General features: G+C 36.7%; 2 protein-coding genes across 3 annotated transcripts; one reads left to right on the top strand and one right to left on the bottom strand.

The window, feature by feature from the left end:
• Positions 1 to 99: 99 nt before the first annotated feature.
• Positions 100 to 9,947, bottom strand: LOC132161706 (biotin synthase, mitochondrial). 2 transcript variants are annotated; one of them, XM_059571886.1, is made up of 6 exons: positions 9,436 to 9,947; positions 8,516 to 8,695; positions 7,317 to 7,423; positions 5,593 to 5,816; positions 1,035 to 1,174; positions 100 to 594 (listed from the first exon to the last, which is right to left on the bottom strand). In XM_059571886.1, the coding sequence occupies exons 1-6, from the start codon at positions 9,619 to 9,621 to the stop codon at positions 286 to 288; spliced, it is 1,146 nt and encodes a 381-aa protein (XP_059427869.1). In that variant the 5' UTR covers positions 9,622 to 9,947; the 3' UTR covers positions 100 to 285. The 2 variants fall into 2 exon arrangements, with proteins under 2 accessions (XP_059427869.1, XP_059427876.1); XM_059571893.1 differs by having other exon boundaries at positions 5,593 to 5,798; positions 9,436 to 9,943.
• A 6,562-nt stretch (positions 9,948 to 16,509) lies between these two features.
• LOC132162976 (U11/U12 small nuclear ribonucleoprotein 35 kDa protein) lies at positions 16,510 to 23,798 on the top strand. Its single transcript, XM_059573185.1, has 8 exons — positions 16,510 to 16,662; positions 16,767 to 16,864; positions 17,886 to 17,937; positions 18,823 to 18,893; positions 20,437 to 20,527; positions 20,608 to 20,683; positions 22,491 to 22,569; positions 23,125 to 23,798. Exons 1-8 carry the CDS (start codon positions 16,524 to 16,526, stop codon positions 23,533 to 23,535), a joined length of 1,017 nt encoding a protein of 338 aa, XP_059429168.1. The 5' UTR covers positions 16,510 to 16,523; the 3' UTR covers positions 23,536 to 23,798.
• The last annotated feature ends 255 nt before the right edge of the window (positions 23,799 to 24,053 follow it).

Raw genomic sequence — 24,053 nt, 5'->3', positions numbered from 1 at the left:
TGAATTAAAATTAGTCTGATCTGAGATCTGAAATGGCTTGGATGTTCTGACTGATTTCCATTACCAAGCTAGCGCAATTAGGAGCAAATCAATCAAGTATGGATGAATTCGTTCCTTTAAATTACTTGAGCCAGAGATTTGCAACTGCAGATGCTAACTAAATGTCCTTGAGAGACCAAGATGTTGTCATATATAATTCCACAACGATTATTAATAATTAGAAAGAGGCCATTGACTCCAACAAAAAGAATGGACGATTCACTGCCTTTGAGTTGAACCAGTTATTTACCCCGAACTGGAAACGGCTTGTTCAGAAACTGCTGCCTCGTGAGCATCTTCCACATCATCGCCAAAACTGGGAGCTTTTGGAACAAGTCCAAGCGCCTTGAACATAAGTTGATCAGCATCAAAATCATTATTAGGAGTAGTCAACAGCTTCTCGCCAGTGAAGATTGAATTTGCGCCGGCAAGAAAGCATAATGCCTGCTCGGGCATGGAGAACCGAACTCTGCCAGCTGACAACCTGACCATTGCTTTTGGCATGACTATACGTGCTGTGGCAATCATCCGAATCATCTCCCATATTTCAACTGGCTGAATCAAGAAAAATAAACTAGTCAGTTAAGATACTTAGAGCTCTAAAACAATCTGGAAAGAGAAGAACATAGACACCATAAGCAGAGATAGACAACTACAAAAGGATGGCAGTGGATGCAGCCAAGAGCAAGCATTCGCTCATACAATGATCAGGCTCTCCAAACTAGTTTTCGCCTCATCTTATTTCCTATGTTTTCATATGGTAGCTTTTCCAACTCCAGTATTTTAACTCTTCTCTTCTACTAATTCCTAGCCTGACCAAAAAGCCTTAATCGCAACTAGTTTCGATATCACAAATATACAAGTATCAAATTCTATAACTTATTAAAAATGTATAGTATCACTATGTAACACTTGCAAATTATAGCATGCAGAAGAATTGTTAAAGGTGACCCAAAGTTATAGATTTCAAGATGAACAGAACCAGAGTTAGTTACCTTCTGATCTTGAAGAGGTGTGCCTTTTACTGGAACCAGCGCATTGATAGGGACACTCTCTGGGTGGGTAGGGAGCGTTGCCAATGTATGTAAAAGACCTACTCGGTCGTCTTCTGCTTCTCCAAGACCTATTATTCCTCCTATTAAAAGAAATTAAAGAGTAAATCACATTTTCCTGCCTCATTAAGCAACTCATAACGATATTCATCTTTTTTGTTTTATGCATATTTAAGACTCTGAAAACATAAAAGGTTAACCCTGATGACAAACAAGGTTGTTACAATTACCCATCGTATGTATTTATAATTAACCATGAAAAAAAATGTAACTTAAAAAGCAAGTAGTTGAAGTTTAAATTTGAAATGATGTCATGTCTAGGAGCCTTAAAAGAATATAGAAAGGAAAAAAAGATTTTCCATGAGCAATGTGCTTGATGTTTTAATTATGATACAGAAAGGGACTTTACATGATTCGGCAATTCAACCATATCAGCATAAAGGTCCACTGTCCTTTGGGGCCACATCTGAATTAAAGATTTTTATGTTACCATTTGGAGGCGTTGGGTGGCACTAACCAGTGGAATGTGAGCTTTTCTAGAAAAGCTCATGATTGGGAGGTGGAGGTGTTGGCTTCATTTTTCCAAGTGTTACATGCTGCTCAAGTGAGGCGAGGGTGTGAAGATAGGTTGTGATGGAATTCTTCCAAAAGAGGCCAATTCAAGGTCAAGCTCCTTTACGTTGCCTTGGCGAGTCCTGTTGGGGGAGGATTTCTGTGGAAGAGTGTGTGGCGTACCCAAGCTCCTCCGAGGGCGAGTTTTTTTGTGTGGTCGGTGGCTTTAGGTAAAATTTTGACCCTGGACAATCTCAAAAAGCGACGGGTGATTGTGACAAACAGGTGTTGTATGTGCAAAAAGACCGAGGAGACGGTGGACCATCTTCTCCTTCATTGCGAGGTAGCTTATGCTTTGTGGAGCACCTTTGTTGGTCGATTTGGGTTGTCTTGGGTGATGCTGAATAGGGTTTCGGATTTGCTCGCTTGTTGGTGGTCTTCGGGGAGGAGGGGGAGTGCCGTGGTATGGAAAATGGTGCCTACGTGCTTTTTTTGGTGCCTATGGAGGGAAATGAATAATAGGTGCTTTGAGGATTTGGAGGGGACTTGGAAAGACATACTAGCCTCTTGCTTTCAAACTCTGCATCTTTGGACCGCTGGGCATGTCTTTCCAGTTTCGATTAGTTATGATGATTTTCTTCTTCGTTTTTCTCCTTCTAGTTAGGTGATCCTGTTGTATACTTACAGTGTACCTTAGGGCGCCTTTACGCTTTTTAATAAAACTTCTTATTACTTATCAAAAAAAGAATTTTCTGGTGAGGTATCTCCCTTATTCTAGAAATTGTATGCTTCAAGTCAGCCAAAACACCTTCATCCATCTAGAGAAGACTTTTTCGTGACAGTTTTAACCCTCAGCTCAGTCAAGTAAGTTATAATTCGACAGATATGGAACTCAGCTTTCAAGAAGCCTATACGCTGACTAAGTTAATATTTCAAGTGAACTCAATGACTTTTTAGGAGAACATATATATGACCACATTGAAAAGGAACATGCATTAAAAAAAAACGTTTTTCACCATCCTTCTGATGCCAATGATATTACAACCAGTCACTGGACCAAAGAAGGTCATATCTGCATCATGTAAAGGAAGAAAGTCCAAGCAGACAAAAATATGCAAGCTGTATTGAGAGTAGATTATTTTCTAGATAGATGAAGAGATAACTCTGAGTTCATATGGGGTGGGCTAGGCGAAGAGTTCACCTGGTGAGTTGGCCCGAGGTGTGTACACCGATCTTTGAGTGAGGGTTGGGGATTAGAAAATTGTTGAGGTTCAATCACGCTTTCTGTAACACTCCTACTCCAAGTGGTATGATATTGTCCGCTTTAGGCCAAGCCCACACGATTTTATTATTGGGTTTACCCCCAATAGGCCTCATACCATTTAGAGAGAGTATATTCCATATAAACACATAATCTTTTCCATGCCCAGGCAATGTGGGACGTCATACTCTCTTAGGTAAATGGCTTTGGTGTTATGGGCTTGAGAGAGAGGGGCTTAGTGGAGAGTGGTGATGGACTCTAAATATGGAAGTTCACGAGAAAGGTGGTGTTCTAGTGAGCTTGTTGGGGTGTATGGGGTGGGTTTATCATTTATGGAAAAATATCAGGAGGGGTTAGGGGAGGTTTTGTAGTCACACTAGATTTGAAGTGGGAGATGGCTCTAAGGTTAGATTCTGGAATGATCTTTGATGTGGGATATGGCCCTTAAGGATGCCTTTCTAGTTTTATTGGTATTACTTGCGTAAATGATGCTCCTGTTGAGGCACACGTGGAATTTTTTGAATGTGTCATTCAATGGAATGTGAACTTTGCTGGAGCGGCTCAAGATTGAGAGGTGGATACCTTTATTTCGTTCTTCAAGATGTTGTAGTTAGTAAGAATGAGACGGTAAAGGGAAGACAAGTTGTGGCGAGTCCATTCCAAAAGATGGTTGCTTGGTGTTAACTCCTTCTACAGTGTCATTGTGTTGTCATGATGGTTCATGTTTCTCTTGGAGTGTTTGGAGGACTAAGGTTCCATCGAGGATGGCCTTTTTTGTGTGGTCGGCAACCCTAGGGAAGATCCTTCCCATGGACAATCTCCAAAAGTGAGGCGTCATTGTGGTTGATTGGTGTTATTTTGATAAGTAATAAGAAGTTTTATTAAAGAAGGAGAAAAGTGAGAGGCACCCCTAATTACACAAGAAGTATACAAAGGGGGCCAAAGCGAAAGCGAGCCCAAAGAAAAACCCCAGCACACCCACCCAGAAAAACCAAACAACCACCCAAAAACCCTCAAACAAACACACCAAGGCAAAGCCCACTAACCAAACACCCTCATCCCTTTACAAAAGACTATGACACAATAATCCTGCCCTTCCTTCTCCTGGAGGGCGCACTAGCATTGCCATAGTTAACAGAGCTTTCTAAATTTAACAGCTCTCTTTTGCCCTTATTCCTAGGCCTTTTTCCTTTAGCCCTAGGCCGGGCGATGTCCATAACCCGAAGAAAATCCGCTGAATATGGATCCTCCTCTTCACCGCAATCCAACCCCCAATCAAGGGGATCGGGGGACAGCTCCCCAAACTTGAAAGCTTCGTCCAAAAACTGAAGAGTTGCCACCCACTACTTCATCATCCTTAACAGCCACATGCGATGAAGACAGAGACTCCCTTATTTCTTTCGGACTTGGGTTAAAAAACCCTCGCCGTAGAAAGCCCCTCGTCGGATTAGAGTTCTTAGAATCAGGCTTTCTTTGAGCTGCAACATCCCCTACACTAATTAAAGGTGTAGGTGTCAAATCAGACACCTGACCGTGTGCAACCTCCGATGAAGCCTGAGCAACAAACCCTGCAACTGGTTGGTAATGTATCTGCGGAGCACTAAAAGATTCCACGGCCTCAAGAAGAAGAGAATCATTCATCCGAATTCCTCTTTCATTCTTAGCTCTCCGGTAGTATCTCACTGTTTGCTTACATATAGGAGCCCCACTGCCCAGAGACATGCGTAACCTCTCTCCCAAAGCTAGCACCCCTGCAGAATTTGCATCATGATTTTCTGGCAGAACAATCTGCCCAGATGAGAGTGTCGAAGAGGGCAGGACAGAGACAAGAGCATCAGCAACGAGCACCTAGTCAAACCTGTTCGCCTTCGGAGGCACCAATGCCGGCACGAGCAAACGTCCTCCTAAAAACCTCTCAATTTCTTCTTTCATAGACACCAAATTCTGATTGGTGTTATATGTGCAAAAGGAATGGAGATGAGAGTTCACATACCATCCTCTTCTTCATTTTGAGGCTGCTTGTGCCATTTAGAATGTTTTCTTCAATCAATTTAGGTTGTTTTGGGTTATGCCTAGACAAGTAGTTGATTTGTTTGCTTGTTAGTGGATTACCGACAGCACTCAAGAGTTCTGCTATGTGAAAAATTGTGCCTTTATGCATTTTGTGGTGTCTATGGAGGGAAATGAATTATAGGTGTTTTGAAGACCGAGAGAAGACTTTGGAGGAGATTAAGTTTTTATTTTTCAACACATTGTATATTTTGACAGATACTTATATTTCTCCTTTGGTGATTCGCTATCATGATTTTCTTTTCTTTTTTCCCCAATTAGTTAGGTGGCTTCTCTTGTATACTTCTTATATACATGGGGCACCTTACGCTTTTAATGATATCTCGATTAATTATCAAAAAGAACTTTGAGTGAATCATGAGCCCAGCAGACAAGTAGATAGCTGTAAGTGAGAACAAATTGCCGCTTTCTAGAAGTGAATCTAACCAGCATAACATTTGCCCCTCCCCCTTTCATTTTATGAAATTTGGTTTACATTTCGAAGGAGAAGCAAGGAAGTATAGAATGAGGAAAAGGAAGAAACAAAAGAAATTAACCACATAAATTGGGCTAGATAATGATCCATTTCTACAATATACGTGTGTGATAATAATACATTCAAGACTTCAACTAAAATACCTGAACAGACATTAATGCCTGCATCGCGGACAAACTGAAGGGTTTCTAGGCGCTCATCATAACTCCTTGTGGTGATGATATTTGGATAATATTCCCTTGAGGTATCAAGATTATGATTATAAGCTGTCAGGCCAGCCCTCTTGAGTTCAACAGCTTGCTGCTTCTCTAGCATGCCCAAGGTGCAGCACACCTCCATCCCCATATCCCTGGAACATGGGAGATACCTCCAGCATACATTAAATGAAAGTAATGTAACACAAGTTAAATGAAATTACAAAATATTACAACAAACATTAAGCCAAAGGATTGCAGACAACCGTAAATGCCATGAACTTATTCAACCACAAAAAAAATAATAATAATAATAAATAAATTTTTTTAAAAAAAAAAATTGCCATGCACTTGAATTTGAAAAATACAAAAGGACTGATAGTTGTTAAATTCATGTATATGTGTTTGTTCAGAAACCATTAACAACAATCTCTGAAGATCTTTCTTCTCTTCTTTTCTTTTTTGCTTTAATGAGATATATATCCTACAACTCAGTCATTTGCAATTCATATCATAATAAACAACCACTGAAAAAAAAATAATTTTCCAAGCACTTTTGTGAGTTGGTCATGTATTATTGTGAGGTAAAGAAAAGAGATAAAAATAAAAAGTTCGTTTAAAGACAACCACATATTTATGGTTCTAGGCAAAATTGCATATTTAACGGTTCCGTGAGACCATAATTGAGGAAAAAAAGTTAAAACCTATTTTTTCTAAATATCACTCCAACAATCTTTCTTAAAGCTACTATCTTGTAATCCCTTCTGCCAAGTATTTGGACTAAAGATGATAATTATTTTCACATCCCATCTCCAGTCTCTCCCACTATATTGGAACATTATGTGTCCCAAACCACATATCATACCATATTATGCCAAGGAAAAGTAACTATCAATGCATTATGCTATTCTTTTCCCTCTATTTACCAAAGGCACAATATTACATGTCATCCTAATCTCTTTCAGCTCCATTTATTTCCATCTGGAGTCCACAAGTTGATATTTGCAATAGAAATCAACTTTTCCCAATCAATTTTTTTCATTTGAGCCCCTTCATTCAGCCCCAGAAGGCATTGCAGAAATTTCATTGTTACCTGGTGTGGTGCCAATAAGGTTGCATTTTGGGAGCACCCCAAGTTCTTAACCAATACATTCACTATCAAAGAGCATAGTATCTGATCTTCTACTCACAATTCAAAAATACTCCTACAGAAGGAGCAATCAGTCGAATCATCTCGTAGTGTATTTTACTAATATCATAACAAGTTCTATTGCACCTGTTCTAAATGCTCCTTTTATTTTATTTTTTTCCTCAATAGGTGAATATGATCCTGAAACCATTATAGAACCCACATCATAACACCCCGGAGATTGCAAGACTTCTGACAATGCCGCCTTTTCATATTAAAGACAACAAAATAAAGAAATGCAGTTCATTTGAAATGCTAATTTGGTTAGAAGAGTAAAATAAATCAAACTCATGGATCACTTATTACTATTTTACTTTAATTTATTAATGTACCAAATCGTGAGTTAATGAGTTTAATATCCATAATAGAGGGAATAAGGAACCAAGTTCTTTGGCATTCTAGGAAATTCATTTACTACTTTGAAGTACAAAATGCCTCTAATTCCCAAGTGCTTAGTATTTGCTATAAATGATGTTTCTATTACCTTATGTCTTTTACGTATTCTAAGATATTATTGAAGTTGGTCTTTCTTCCAACTGTGTCCCTCCATGCAGCACCCATGCAAAAACGCGTGCTACCAGCCTCTTTTGCCTGCCAAAGAGTGAGAATATGTCCAATTGATGCTCCAAGAAAAGTACAATGGATCAAAGGCAACAAAAGGATTTTAGCGATATTTGAACAAGATTCTATCAAGTTCAAAGGGAGAATTTAATCAACATTAGGAAGAAGATCATAAAGTGGCGGCATCTAGTTATACTGCCCAGGAGATAAGTAGATAACAAGTCAAAGCGTGGCTGTTTTAATAACGAAAACCAATTATATAGAGACATAATTTGTGAGGCCCAATAAACACTTGCCTGTTATGTACTAGTCCACAATGTTTGAGTAATTAGTAAGTTATGAGAGTTCAATTGAACTATTAACTCATAATTTATAATACCAACTAAAAACAACAAATCTAGAAGAAGAAAAAGAAGTGCCAAGAAGCTCTATTTATAAAAAGTAAAAATAAAACTACGACGCATAGACAGAAGTGAAAACTATAGAATTTTAGATGTGATTAATGGAAGAGGCATACCTATGGGTTTTTTTCCTTTTTTTAATAAGTAATTTAATTTCATGAAAAAGCACAAAGGTGCAACCCAACCCAAGTATATAGGAAATATATAAGGGAAACACCTAACCGAAAAAGATAAAAATTTAAAATTTAAAAAAACATGAAAGCTAGAAAAATGAAAGCAATCCAGGGCAACCACCCATTGGTAAAGGGTACTGCAGAATAAAGCTTTTAATTTCACCACTGTCCTCTTACAGTCTTTAAAATTTCACTCATTTTTTCTCTACAGATACACCACATCATGCAGAGCGGTACCAATTTCCTATGAGGACTATCAGACTGTTCTCCCACTCATCTAGGCATGACCCATTGTAACCCAAAAAGACTGAAAATAGAATTTCATGTAGCACTAGTACTCTCACAGTGGAGTAATAAGATATGCATATGGGTAACTGACATGTTGCAAATATTTATCAGGTAAAACAATGTCTTCTAGTTAAACAATATGAATTCCATTCTAGCACACCGAAAGTAGTCAACAGTGATTTCTTAGTCTATTGGAGAAGCTACACTTGAGTCAATGCAGAGCATCCAGAGAATACAAAAAAAAAAAAAAAAAAATTGACCGTTCTTGCTGCCTGCATAACAGCCTCCTTTGTCATAAGCTTTTGTGCCTTTAGTCCTGTGTCATATCTAGAGGATTGAGGACAATATGAGCAATCCTCACTGCATCCACCCGTCTTAATTGAGAGAAGAGTACACTGCTGCACTTCCCTAAAGTTATGAGCATGTCTATGAACTTGAGCCTGACAAATCAAAAAGAATAACTATAACGTTATACGTTATAAATTAAACAACAATAGTAATAGCAATACAATTTTTTGTTCAGCTACGACAGAAACTCTAGAAACAACTCTAAACGCAAATAAGGCTGCAGTATACAACAAAATTTACTAAATTACAGGCACGTATCTTGGCGTCCATTTCGACTTGCACACTCTGGAAATTGCACAGTATGTACATACTATGTTTCATTTCTCTCTCTTTTCACGTTTTCTCAGCAACCAAACAGAAAATATCACTCTAAAAATTTTAATATTATTATTATATGCAACGAAATAAAACATTGCTTGGGTTAGGCATACTGTGCAGCCTGGAAAGCGCACAGAGTCTTTTTCAGTTTTTCTACTTGCATAGTGGGGAAATTGCATAATATACATTCACGGGTATCCTACATTTTCTCAGCAATCAAACAGAAAGAAAACGTACAAGATGGAAAAAATCATATTCTTTTACATACTCTTTCCCCCAACAAAAAAAAAACAACAGTTACAGCTTGTAATTTCCATTTTCATTCTCTTTCCTGCATTTTCCAGCAACCAAATGGAAACTTGACTCTCAACGGAACACTCACACACACGGCAAAATGTACAAGATGGAAAAATCATACTCCTTATGTTTTTCCTGGAATTTCTAGGGAACCAAACAATAACATAGCCTTTCAAAATATAAATCACAACAAACAGAGGGAAAAAAAAATACTGACTCCATGGAAAAGGAGATCTAGGACGGGAGAGTCGTAGATGGATTTGATCTCGTCTCGCGCCCAGTCATTCCTGGGACCGTCTCTTATCGTTCGCTCAGCTTCAAATGCAGCAGCCGAAGAAGCAGAATGCAGCTGGCGGATTGAGCGTCTCAGCTGGGGACCAACGATTGACCGAACCGAAAACATGTTTGGTTCCCGAGAAAAAAATGGGGAAGGCGTGGCCTCACTTGCTTTCCCGAGAAAACCGAGCAAAAGAGGAAAACGATTTTCCTGGAAAATGAAATAAGAATGGAGGCGGACAGAGGAGGCTGAAAAACCGAGGCATGTGGTAAGTCGGTAACTACTCGCCACCTAACCCCCACCCAAGTGAGGGAGAGTCGAAGAGTGAGACACGGCTCAACTCACTAACCGTCACTTCTACGTGGACTGTTGGGCCCCCCACCCGCTGACGCAATCACTCACTCAAATCTCAATCCCTCTTCTCTTGTCGTTAATCTCAGCTTCCATGGTACGGCCAACCCCCCGCTGCTCCAAAATTCAACGTTCCCAAAATCTGCACTTGAGAATTCCTTGTTTGGGTATGGACATGCCAACTCCTTTAACCTTGTTAATTTTTTATATTAAATTAATCACTTTTTATTATTATTTAAAGGATTAAATGCAAAATTAGTCTATATGGTTAGTCTAAATTACAAAACGTTCTTTGTGATATCAAAATGAACTCAGATGTCTTTGGATATGCCAAAAAAACGATTTAGTCTCTGTAGTCAGATTCCGTTAAAAAATTTAACAGATTCCGTTAATCGTCACGTTACCACCTATGAAATGGTGACACGTGTTGCTTTTAAAAAAATATATAAATATATTAAATATATAAAAGAAAAATAAATAAAAAATAAATTTCTTTTCAAAAAAAAAAAACTACAGTATTTTGTCTTCGCCCATTTCATCATCAATCCTTTCCCCTAGACCCATTTTTTCATTTCCGCCAATTTTCTTCCCAAACACATATTCCCCGCCCCCAAAATTTTCCCCTGTGCAACGCCGACCACCACCGTCAGCCTTCCCCACCGTGCGATGACCTGTTCTACCATGCCGAAGACCCTCACCGACCTAGTCTTTTGTCTATTACGTTTTTTTCGTTCTCAATTTTTTCATGGGTTCTCAAATTTTTCATGAGTAATTCTCTGTTTCAAATGGGTTATTGGTATTTTCTTTGTGGAAAGGAAGCTCCTTATCATATTTGAATTAATTGTGGGTTTGCTGAAGAAGAAAAGAAGTCAGTTCAATTTCCTTAGCTCTTCTTATCCTCTCGCCTTTGTTGAAGAAGAAAAGAAGTGGGTTTAATTCATCCAAAAAAAGTGGGTTTAGCTTGTAGTCGGAGATGTGGCTGGCTCGTCATCATCGGTGCTCGGCATCGTGGTCTTTGTTGCCGGTCGTCGGTGAGGGGAGAGGGAAGAGAGATGAAATGGGGGAAGAGACAGAGATGAAAAGGGGAGGAGTGAACGATGAAATGGGGGAAGAGAGAAAACTGTGTAGTTTTTTTTTTAAAACAAAAATTATTTTATAGTTTTTTTTTTTTTTACGTTTATATATTTATATTTTTTTATTAAGAGCAATTCGTGTCACCATTGCATTGGTGGTGACATGACAACTAACAGAATCTGTTAAATTTTTTAACGGAATTTGACTACAAGGATTAAATCATTTTTTTGGCAAAAGACCTCTGAGTTCATTTTGAAACTACAAATAACGTTTTGTAATTAAGGTTAATCACTAAGACTAATTATACATTTAGCCCTTATTTAAATAAAAAATTTACTATAAAACAAAATCTTTTATTTTTCATTAAAAAATTTAAAATTTGTATTCACTTTATATCATATCAATCAATTTTAAACTAAAAACTACCTACCAAGTCTATTAATGAAGGGACCCGAATACTTTGAATGTCAATAAGCATTTGAGTTAATTTTTATTGAGAAACCAAAAAAAAAAACCCGACGGCTTTATTACATCAATTATATAATTATATAAGAGAGATAGAAAATAAATATTTAAAATTACTCATAAAATAATAATTAAGTAAGTCTCAATTTCAGTTAGGAAATTAGGGTATTTCTACATTGTTCAAAAAATATATATATAGAAGGGGTAGTTTCGTTCCAATTTGTTGCATTTTAGTAATACTCATTCCCATTTGGATTTTTGCCCTTATTAGTAGACTCTCATACAAATGTCAACTTGATCAATAGAATTTTAAATTTAGTAATTTGCCGTTGGATATAACATTTGTGACAAATGAACCATTTTATTATTCGGATCTGGATGGTGTAGGTATCTTCACTTTGGAATAAAAATAATTATAATTAAGTTCACGGTCAACTAAAATGTGACCTAAGAGACAAAGAGAAAGGTCTATCTATTTTATTTATTTATTCAACTAATTTAGGTCTATCTATTTTATTTAGTTATTCAACTAAACCAATAATTCATTATTATAACATATAGCAACAATTCATCCGATATGTGTATTTTTTACTTTCCAATGAATTTATGTATTTTTCATTAATGAATTTTGTTTGATGTATTGCATAATAGCTATAGTTGTTCGTTGTTCAATAATAATTGTTTATAAGTCTTGATCCCCATAAGAACGATATTTCTAATGTATTCAGCAATCAAGAGAAAAGAGTTACAAGATCTCAAGTGACAATAGTTACAAGATTTCAAAAAACAAGAGTGACAAAATCTTGTAGATGATGGATATAGGCCAAATTATTTAAAATGTATTTTTTCTCTTTTCTTTATCTCATTTTATTTTATTATCAGTTTATATATATGATAAAATCTAGTCTACGCCTTATTTGGGATTTTTGTGTGTCTTATTTAATTTTTTTTTTAAAAAGCGGGGTCTGATGTGATGTGGCTGACAGGACCACACCACATCAGCATGAGACGGATGGGAGGGGGAAAATGGGTTTCGCGCATAGCATTTTCCCACCGAGACCAACCTCCAGGACCCACCAAACCTCCACCCTAGAGACTGTCGCTCTACCTCCCCTGTGCCTCCCAAATTGAGTGAAAATCAACGAGAACTTTCATGGTTTCGCTGGCAGTGAGGGTAAGAGCACCGACTGGATGAAACCTTTTTTTTCAGAAGATACACAAACAGTTTTTGGAAAAATGTTTCTTGAAGAAAACGTTGGTTCCCCGGCAAATATTCTTTATATTTGATACAAGAGTTACAAGAGCTCAAGAGACGAATTACAAGATCTTACAAAATATTCTAGCATTCCCTAAACTACATATAATATAGGATTCCTTTTTGATTTATGATTCATCATCTTCATAGAATTGACGGGGTAGAAGGAATTAACCATCAACGAAAAATACCAATTTCAATGTCTGCATCTATTCGAGTATCATTAAAAAACAATCAAGTTACATGTGTATTTTCTTTGAACCTCGTTTTTAAGTATTTTGTGGTTTCTCTAATTCGAATGAATAATTGTAAATCTATGTAACAATTGAGACAAAATCTATTATCTTACTCACTTTACCTTATTACATTACCTTAGGTAAAAATTGCAGGAAGATTATTGAATTTTTCATGTCAAATAAACTACGCAGAAAATGACGAAATGCTTATATGTATGTCTTTTTATCGTTCTATTTCATTGAAAACTTTATTTTATTTCAAATAACAATAGTTACAAGATTTCAAGAAACAAGAGTGACAAGATCTTGTAGATGATGGCTATAGGCCAAATTATTTAAAATGTGTTTTTTCTCTTTTATTTTATTATCAGTTTATATATATATATACATGCCTTTCTTGTGTCTTATTTTATAAAAATCGGTCTGATGTGATGTGGCTGACAGGACTAGGCCACATCAGCACGAGACGGATGGAAGGGGGAAAATAGGTTTCGCGCATAGCCTTTTTACACCGAGACCAGCCTTTGTACGTACCCTATAAAAGCTAGTACCCTATATAAACAATACCCTACCCTCCACACCATAGACTATCGCTCTACCTCTCATATGCCTCCCAAAGGGAGTGAAAATGAACGAGAACTTTTATGGTTGCGCCGGTGGTGAGGGTGAGAGCACCGACTAGGATGAAACTTTTTTTTTTTTTTTTTTTTTTCAGAAGACACACAACCAATCTTGGGGAAAATGTTTCCTGAAGAAAACGTTAGTTTCCAGGCAAATCCCACCAACATCCCCGAATCAACTCCGATGAAGACACATCAGCCTTGTTGTTTCACCTCAACGACGAGAGTGATGAAAACAACAACACACCTTGGCCAAAATGGTTTTTTTTTTTTTTTTCCTGCAAATCCCACCAACGTCTCCCGAATCAACTTCGACAAAGACACATCAGAGTCGTTTCACCTCAACGACGAGAGCAACAAAACCAACAACGCCATCTTGGACGAAACTTTTTTTTTTAAAGAAGATACACAAACAATTTTGGAGAAAATGTTTCCTGAAGAAAACGTTGGTTCCCTAAAAAATCCAACCAACGTCTCCCGAATCAACTCCGACAAACACATCAAAGTTGTTTCACCTCAACAACAAGAGTTTTTGCATGATAAGATATAGTTTCATAGACTAAATGTTTAGGGTATCCATCTTCATTGGCCAAGATATTTTCATTAAGATCAAATCCAAAGATATGAGTAGTTTGGTCACTAGCAGCTACATCCTCAGGTTTTGGAGTTACATAAGATGATTCTTGATGATGAAGACAATCGTTTGATACATTCATCATACTAGGATCCATGCCATGTGATGGCTGTTTGACTTCTAAGTACAATCCTTCATTTCTTGCTAATGTTTCAAGATCGAAAACAACAATGCCAACATTGAATCTGTGGATTTATACGAGCCCCCACACACACATATATAATGATAATAAACTAAAAGGAGATAAAGAAAAAGAGAAAAAACACATTTTAAATAATTTGGCCTATAGCCATCATTTACAAGATCATGTAACTATTGCATCTTTGATCTTTTGTAATCATTGTGTCTTGAACTGAGCTCTTGTAACTCTGGTATCAAATATAAAGAAAAAAATCATTATATATATATAGTCTACACCTTTTTTTTGTGTCTTATTTTATTTTTTTTAAAAAAGGGTCCGATGTGACATGGCCGAAAGGACCACGCCACATCCAGCACGAGACGGATGGGAGGGGGAAATGGGTTTCGTGAATATCATTTTCCCACCGAGACCAGCCTCTGTGCATACCTTATAAAGGCTAGTATCCTACAAACAGTACCCACATACCCTCCACACCAGAAACTGTTGCTTTGCCTCCCCTGTGCCTCCCAAAGTGAGTGAAAATGAATGAAAACTTTCATGGTTTTGTCGGCGGTGAGGGTGAGAGCACCGACTGTGACGAAACATTTTTTTCAGAAGATACACAAACAATTTCAGGGAAAATGTTTCCTGAAGAAAATGTTGGTTCCTCGATAAATCCCACCAACGTCTCCCGAATCAACTCCAACGAAGACAAATCAACCGTGTTGTTTCACTTCAACGACGAGAGCAATGAAAACAACAACGCCATCTTGGACGAAACTTTTTTTTTTTTTTTTGTTCAAAAGATACACAAACAATTTTGGGGAAAATGTTTCTTGAAGAAAACGTTGGTTACCCGACAAATCCCACCAACGTCTCCCGAATCAACTCTGACGAAAACACATCTCACCTCAACGAAGAGAGCGATGAAAACAACAACGCCATCTTGGACAAAACTTTTTTTTTTTTTTTTTTTTTTCCAGAAGATACACAAACAATTTTGGGAAAAAATGTTTCTTCCTAAAGAAAACGTTGGTTCCCTGGCAAATCCACCAACGTCTCTCGAATCAACTCCGATGAAGACACATCGAAATTGTTTCACCTCAACGATGAGAGTGACGAAAACAACGCCATCTTGGACGCAATTTTTCCCAAAGAGAACATCGACTCTGTGGATTTATACGAACCCAACACACACATATATTCTTTATATTTGATACAAGAATTCAAAAGACAATGGTTACAAGATTTCAAAGAGACAATAGTTACAAAGAGACAAGAGTTACAATATCTTGAGTGACAATAGTTACAAGATTTCAAAAAACAAAGAGTTACAAGATCTTAGATGGTGGTTACATCATATTCAATAAAATTTTAACACGTGTACATGTCCTTGAGCGGACACCAATGAACCTAGCCACATTACCTTAAACATGCCATATAAAATAATAATAATAATAAAAAAATAACAATGAGTGATTTAATAATGATGAGTATTTTAAAGGGTAATTTAATGTGTTTTAAATCTCTATAAAATTCCTTAAAAAAAAAAAAAATCTCTATAAAATGATTGAGTAAAAGGTCAAAATCAAAGAACTTATACAGAATTTTTTTCCAATTCCAAAATATCATAATATTATTTTACTTTACATTACTCTATTTGAAACTATTTTATAAGACTGTAATATATAAAGTATTTCATCAAAATAACTTCCTCAAAGATCTGGATCAGATTCTTTCCCATTAGTGGGAAAATTGAAAATTCTCCAATTGTGCATTTTGGCTGTCTATTTTCATCCATTAGCCCACACTCGTGTCCCACTCAAATTAAATAATAAAATATTAATTAATTTTTTTTAAAAAAAATTAAAAATTAAAATCAAATAAAAAAATTAAAATCAAATAATTAAAAAACTGAGGTGGCCGAACCACCTTTGGGGCCATGGGGTGGCTTCGGCCACCCCTAATCGGCCCTTGGGGTGGCCGAAGCTACCCCATGGCTCAGCTGGGGTGGGTTAGAAGTGGCCGGCCGGCCACCCTAATTTTTTAATTATTTGATTTTAATTATTTATTATTTATATTTTAATTTTCTTTTAAAAAATTAATTAATATTTTATTATTTAAATTTGAATGGAACACGTGGCATAGTATCGTCTGTCGGATGAAAATGGACGGCTAGATGCACAATCGGAAATCTCCAATTTTCCCACTAATGAGAATCCCCTCGAAATAAAAGAAAGCAACCGAGTTCATGGAAGTTTAGCGAGGGAAAATGAGTGGGAGCAAAGTAAACGCAGTGTTCTACGCCGAGTCCTACCATCCGATCCAAGCCGGAAGCATAGACGGCACCGACATTCTCCCCCACGACAACGCTGTTTACCGAGCCCAACTCTGCTCCTCCGCTGGCCTCTGTATTTCTCGCTCTCTTTCTTAAGTTCTCCCAAAATGTTCACTTCCCTCCGCTCTAACTCTAATATTCCTATTTCCACCCCTCACTCAAAATATCCTTTTGCAGATGAGCCCTTCGGAGATCCCAAGGTCATCGGAGACCCTTATTGCACCGTATTTGTTGGCCGCCTCTCTCATTCCACCACCGAAGACACTCTCCGCAAGGTAATGGTCTAAAAGTTTTAGCTTTCCCTTTCTATTTGCCTGTTTGATTGCTGAGAAAACTAAGGAAAAGAAAATTATGTACAGATTTTGAAGTTTTGTGTCTTTGGAGTACTTTCAGTCTGGCAAAATTGTAATACCTTTGATTTCACGTTTGTTTGGTTCCTGAGAAATTGTAGCAAAAGAAATGAAAGTATGACAGTGAGAAACAGTTCCAGGTTATATAGGTGTTTTTCAAACTCATGAAGGTTTTAATGGAATTTTCCCTATTTGGTTAATAGGAAGTGTAAGAAAGTGCTAACACTGGATTTACTTTTTGGAAGAGAACATATAGGTGAGAAAAGAAAAGAGGAGGGATGGGTATTATATCCCATTGTTTCACTATGCAGAGAAAGTAGAGGGAAGCAAATAGTAATCTTTATTCATGCTTCCCGAATTTCTCTTCAATCTCACCTATTTTGGAGAGAAAATTTTGGTGAGCCTAAATTATTTTCTTCCATTATTTCTTTTATTTTCGTTCCTCATTTTACGAACCAAGCAGTGGGAAAGAAGAGAAATGATCCTCTAGTGATGAACAAAAAGTAATGTTGATGAAGATGAGGAAAATAATAATAATAATTTTGGTTGTTTATAAGGGTGGAATGTTAATGCTATAGATGGAATTAGATGCAGGTGGAGTCAGCCTCCAACCAATTCTCACCACACTTGGCTCTCTTAACCAATCTTCTCCTCTTACAAAACCCAAGCACTCTGTTCTCCCCCCTCCCCTACACTCAGCCACTATCTTAGATTCAAAATTTTGGTAGTTACCTTTCCGCCAGTTCAATATCTGTAATCCAGATTCAGTTTATTTTCTCTTGCTGCTCTGTTTAAGCTGTCACTTGTTGAATTGATTTTTATTTACTTCCTGGTATGTATCATTTTTCATTTGGTAGATATAAAATCTTTCCTTCTTTTTTCTATTATAAACAAAGTTTCTTTTTTATTTTAACGAATTATCAACAAATTGGTCTTGGTCTTTTAGGCTATGAGCAAGTATGGGCGGGTGAGGAACTTGCGGTTGGTCAGGCACATTGGTAATGATCTTCATTTTATGTCAATCGCTTCCCTAGATGTCTATTTATGTTATATAATTTTATTTATCTAAACTTTCTTTGAGTTGTTTACCAACTTCTGAAGAATCGGACTCCCTTTCTTGCTATGCAAGAGTATGTTTCCCTGCTAGAACTATGTTGATCTCTCTCTAAATTCTAATGGATGAAATTTTAGTTATTTGGTTCATGTCTAATTATATAAAGCTCTAAATTTGATTTTTTTATTTTTTTATTTTTCTTTTTTCCCATGTCTTTGTCTACTGTATATGCCATATTACTGACTTTATTTAATACTTTGTGAAATGTGACTATTAATTACTTTATGAATGTGATCCACTTATCAAAAACTTTATGAATGTGATCCACTGATTAGATAAGCATATTAATGTAATGGATTTAGATTCAAATTTGTGTATTCTTATACCATTATCCAAAATTGTATAAGAATAACAGTGCTCATGTTAATATATTTTTCCACATCATTTAAAAAAAAAAAAAAAAAAAAAAATGGTTAGTTTGTTTTCATCATGCTTTATTTACAAAACAATTCATCTTTTGGCCCCTGCTTGTTGACTAAAATTAATAAACCTTATTATGTTTCTTTTTATTGTTAAGTTTCAAGTTAATATTAATGCCATAAACATCTTTAAACGTCAATATAACAGGTCAGATATACAAGATGGGAAGGGATAATGAGCATTTTGTTTTTCTAATGGGCTTCCTTCAATTTCATGTGAATTGTTTTTAATTGTTTTCTTCCCTTTTTTATTCAAATAATTTTGTAATGTGTAAATTTTTTTTTTTCTATAGAACATTGTTTACACATGAGGATCAATCTTTCTAACTCATGTGGTGCTTTTCTTTCAGTAACTGGTGCCTCACGTGGTTATGCTTTTGTTGAATATGAAACTGAGAGAGAGATGCGGCGTGCATACAAGGTGCTGCAACACATTAGTAGCTTAAAATATGATATCTTGTTACCTATTACTTGTTCTCTCCCACAAAAGATGTATGTTTTCCTTTTTGGATTGTGCCAAAATACATTAAAGTTTTAAAAAATAAAGTCAGTTATGTATGTACCTTCCCATATTACCCTTAAATTGAAGCCTACCTTTCTTCAAATTTGAACTCACCTTTTCTGGCCCATCTAGAGGTATGTTAAGAAGAGTCTTCGTCACTAAAATTACAAACTTTCATCTATTGGAAAATAGAGAGAGTGATTTGTATAACATCACAAGTGGGGCTTTATCATTTTCTGTGACTAGTACTATGACATCATAGATTTAATGTTAATTCTTGCTTCTGCTCTACGAATTTTTGTTTTAGCATACTTCCTATTTTTGTCCTGCTTCCCTCCATGTTGAATCAAATTAAGTTGGGTTTGATTGCCAGTGACAGAAAATATGGTTGCGTATCTTTTGATGTGTGATGATTGAGTGGGTTCCTTTTATTATGGTGGACTTTATTGTGTGTATTTATTGAAAGATAAGTGCTTGTTTTAGCCTTCCATGAGCTTGAGTGATTTGAAGAGCTCCAATCATATATTGCGGTGTAGAAGCCCTATAATAAGTTTATTTATGTTTGTGGCCTTGGAGATGAAGAATGTGTAACTAATTTTTTGGTTGTGTTGAAGTCGAAACAAGTCTTATAGTGTAACAAGAATCATTTGTCATGTTAGGTTGGTGGTAGTTATAGTGTCATGAAGAATTTTGGAATATGTTTGCTCCATTTTGTCACATTTTTATGTTGATAACTAATGCTTACTAGGTACTTACAAAAAAAAAAAAAAAACTAATGCTTGATTGAAATCTAGCTAAATACCTTGCTTGAAGCAGCCTGTCACAACTACTTTAAAGAAAATAAAATCATATATAAACGTACAGAGAGACGCATGAATTAAACACAAATCCAAGGCTTTGTGGGTTCACATCATATACACTTGAGTGACTGTCCGGACTTGATGATCTGTTTGTAAACTCTTCCTAGGGTATACTTTTTTGAGTGACTGTCCTGACAACTAAGTAGAGCATTAAGACATTTACCAATTGAACACATTCACAATAAACTAAGAATAGATGCACCAAAAGGCCAACCGTTGATAACAAGCAGCATACTTATTGAAGTGATAGTTTGTTGATAGTCAACCCAAACACAATTGTGCAGCAAGGAATTCATGGGCCATTTCGTGTTCATTGCATATTTTGTTTTCTTAAGTCTTAAGACACATAAAGCATGTTCTCTCTCTCTCTCTCTCTCTCTCTGTTTCTGTGTCTCTCATATGTATGTATGTGTATTGCGATGTATATCTATTTTTTTGAGCACCTGATTGAACACACTGATCATGGTTTTTAATTGGTTTTACGCCAATGAATGTGTCAAGTATTATATAATGACATCATAGCTGCATGGCCGCACTCTGCTTGTGATGGTTATGCTGGTGGGAGAACCAGGGCTGATCTTTGTTTTGTGACTCTGTTGCAGGATGCTCACCATTCTATGATTGATGATTGTGAAATTATGGTTGATTACAATAGACAACAGTTGATGCCAGGATGGATTCCACGAAGGTTAGGTCAGTTAAAGATTCTCAGTTCTGAAATTCTGTCACTTCCATAGATCAATTCTGTATTATTATCGTTTTCTTCCGAACAGGAGGGGGTCTTGGTGGTAAGAAGGAATCTGGACAACTTCGTTTTGGAGGACGGGAAAAACCATTTCGAGCTCCTCTGTATGCACCATTTCCATATTTTTATGTAGATTAATTATTTTTATTGATCTTTTGGATGTCATATTGGCCTGTACTTTCCTAGATACAACTTTTGCCACCCTCGATAAGTTAGTTTGTTTTTAATTCTTTTTAGGAACTCTGTTAGTTGTATAAAAGTTTGATGGGAAAGAAATTGCATATCAAAGGTCCAGTAGGGAGGAAGAATAAGTATATACATCAAAGTTTTTTTTTTTTTTTTTTTTTTTAAGTTACGCACCAGTGGATCTTGAGCTGACAACCTTACCCTGTGCCGTGCTCTTATAAGAGCAGGTGCTTGGCAAGTATATAGATCAAAGTTGTTTAAGTAAAAAGATTAATTGGCCAGAAATCTAGGAAAAATGATAGTTGGAGAAGTGAACTTTGAAGGATGCTGTAGAGGGTGGAGTCATTGTCCTTTCACTACTGTAAAAGAGTAATTGGTCAGAAATCTAGGAATAATGACAGTTGAGAAGTGAGCTTTGAAGCATGCTGTAGAGGATGGAGTCATTGTCCTTTCACTATCTCCTTTTCCTGTATTTATTTGTTTTGCTCCAGTTGGTACATTGGACTTTATGTAAACTGGAAACCAGTGCCGTATACGTTCTCATTTTTTGAGATTCAGAACAGCATACACAGTACACAAGCATTGATAATAGAATGCTACCTGGTAAATCATAAATACACGGCCACAATGCTTTACCATACAAGTAATAGTCGATTAATAATTTTTGGAAAAGCAATCTGCTTGCACCTTTTCTGTCCAATGCAAAGATGAAGTTCATCTACTGCATGGCTATTTACCTATCTTTTTTTGGAAAAGTAACTGCTTACACCTTTTTTGGCTAATGTAAAAATGAAGTTGATCCACTGCATGGCTGTTTACTTAGCTTTCTTCTGTATTATTAATTTAATGTGGAAAGTTACTTTCAGAGGTGGCAAATTTTGAGCGAATTCCACAAACCTGTGTTGGCTAAGGATCTTTAGTTTAGCTCTTGGACCTGATTGACCTAAATCTTTACTGGTTATTATAAGGCTGCAACCTGGGAATGTTACATCCAATGCTGTTTTAGCGTGAGTTACCTATGGGTGAACTTGGGTTTTGGTTTTTTGATAAGTTTGTTTTTTCAGACAATAGTATTGGGCTTGAGTTGAAAAACAGTGACTTGACCAATGTTGGATCAAATTTAGGTGGTTGCATTGGCAATCTCATGTAATACAGACCCACACATACATTACCTGTGATACATGATGTAGTATAATTGTTGTTTCGGTAAGTGTACTGGTTAGAAGTCATAAACTAGAGACCAGGTGAGTGAAGTTACCTTTTCACATCATGATCCACTACAATTCTGTCAGGGTAGGTTCCCGACCTCATTCCAGTTTTGTTAACATCTTGCTGATATAATTTCAACTGAACCAACCCAATCCATCATGTTAACCAGCATATTTATATGATGAGTCGAAGCTTATGTCATCTTTTTACGCTTCTCTTTGTTGAGAGTTGGTAAAAATGCTTTTGGCATTAAAACCTTGCTTTTGGGTTGCCAGTCTTTTATTTTTGTTTTTGTTTTTTGTTTTTTGTTTCTACCGAGCTGTTTGAGGTTCGGAGCATTATGTACCAACATTTCTTTGGTATAGCCACAGGCATTTGCAAAAATTCAACTTTTTTTTTCCCCTTTTGGAAAACCTGAATGAAACCAAAGATCTCACTTTGAAAATGCTAACCTTTTGTGGCTATATAATGGCAAATTGCACCGTTCTTCTCATATATGGTAAATTACATAACCAGGCGACCAATCCCGTTTGATGATTTGAAGAGGCTAGGAATTCCACCTCCACCAGAAGGAAGATACATGTCACGCTTTCAGGTAGTGTTTCTCTTACCTTATTAGCTTTCTACTGCTCCTTCACAAAGAATCTTACTGACCTGTATATGCTGCAAGCCTACTATCCTACAATATAGTTTAAGGGAAAAATAGAGGAGAAATGAAAAATGATGGTATAGGCTAAGGTTGGGCTCCATTACATATTGTCACGAATAATTCTAGTCTTTTAAGGTCTCGGCAGTTGTACCTCTTATTTTGGGATAAATACAAAAAACCCCTTAAAGTACCAGTCATTTTCAAAAAAGGCTCACAAACTGATAAGGGTCACTTAGATACATCAAACTACTATTTTGTAGCAAATCAGCCACTCCGTTAGGGTTGGAAGTTAGGTTGGATAATCAATGTCATTGATGTTACGGATGTTAATACTACTTTAATAGTCTCAAACTGTTTCTGCCTCTGGTATCAATTGACTTTATCCTGCATATTCCATCTAGAAAGTCTCTTCAAACCATGTAGCTTTTGGCTGATTATCAAACCTGAACTCATGAAACCTACATAAGTAATTCTTTTTTGATATCTAATATGTGGTTGTAGGACCCATCTCCCCCAAGAAAAGAAAGGAGTTCAGTGGACAGGGAAGAGAGCTCTCACAAGAGCTCTAGGGACGGGCGAGAACACACTCACAAACGGAGTTCTGTGGACGGCAAAGAGCGATATCACAGCAGGAGTTCTGTGGACCCAGAGGAGCTCTCTCAGAGATGGAGCTCTGTCGAGAGGGAAGAATATCATGGCAAGAGGACCTCCATGGAACGAGATGATCATTCTGCCAATATGAGGTCTACTGGGAGGGAAGAACGCCATCACAAGAGGAGCTCTTCAGACAGGACTCGCAAGAGGAGCTCCAAGGATGAAGACGAACGCTCTCACAAGCGTCATAAACATTCTAGCCATTCCCGTCGACATGAGAGGAGGTCCACTAGTCATGAACTTTCTTCTGATCACTGATTTGTGGAAGCTTATCATTTAAAGAAACCGTAGATTAGTGAGCATTCTATAGCCACCACAATCATCAGCTTTACAAAAAAAACACTTGCTTTAATTTTATCCAAAAGAGTGGTGATGGAAATAGAAATAGAATTCATCTTCCGTGAAAAACGTATAAATAGTAAAAAGCAACAATGTGAAGAAAATATTAATGATGAAACAACACGATCAACTGAAGTTTTTTTATTTATTTATTTATTTTTTTTACATTGGGAAATCTCTCCAAGGAAAAGCCCTTCATATTCATCCTTGCAGAATAAACTCCGATTCCGTGTACCGCACTCTCGAAAGTTTTTATATACGGAATTGGTTAAGTTGTTGGCTTTTCACCGGGAGGTGTGGTCCTAAAGAATTGTTTGCACCTATCACGTGTTAAACCTTGGATCTAGAAGAGAGCCTAAACTTATTGAGTCATCCCTAGCATTGGTTACTAACTTACTGCAAAACATAGACATCCCATTGATTTCAACATTCAGAAT

This window comes from Corylus avellana, chromosome ca1, assembly GCF_901000735.1.
Source record: "Corylus avellana chromosome ca1, CavTom2PMs-1.0".
NCBI classification, from domain to species: domain Eukaryota; kingdom Viridiplantae; phylum Streptophyta; class Magnoliopsida; order Fagales; family Betulaceae; genus Corylus; species Corylus avellana.
Note: the sequence above shows the minus strand (reverse complement) of the source record. Positions and strands in the feature narration are given on the sequence as shown.

Excerpts from the sequence above, each read along its gene's own strand:
- LOC132162976 (XM_059573185.1), top strand. The coding sequence starts at position 16,524 with ATGAGTGGGAGCAAAGTAAACGCAGTGTTCTACGCCGAGTCCTACCAT. Across the intron at positions 18,894-20,436 it reads AGATGCGGCGTGCATACAAG|GATGCTCACCATTCTATGAT; the intron begins GTGCTGCAACAC and ends ACTCTGTTGCAG. Across the intron at positions 20,684-22,490 it reads AAACCATTTCGAGCTCCTCT|GCGACCAATCCCGTTTGATG; the intron begins GTATGCACCATT and ends TTACATAACCAG.
- LOC132161706 (XM_059571886.1), bottom strand. The coding sequence starts at position 9,621 with ATGTTTTCGGTTCGGTCAATCGTTGGTCCCCAGCTGAGACGCTCAATC. Across the intron at positions 8,696-9,435 it reads TAGATCTCCTTTTCCATGGA|GCTCAAGTTCATAGACATGC; the intron begins GTCAGTATTTTT and ends TTGATTTGTCAG. Across the intron at positions 595-1,034 it reads CACCTCTTCAAGATCAGAAG|CCAGTTGAAATATGGGAGAT; the intron begins GTAACTAACTCT and ends TTCTTGATTCAG.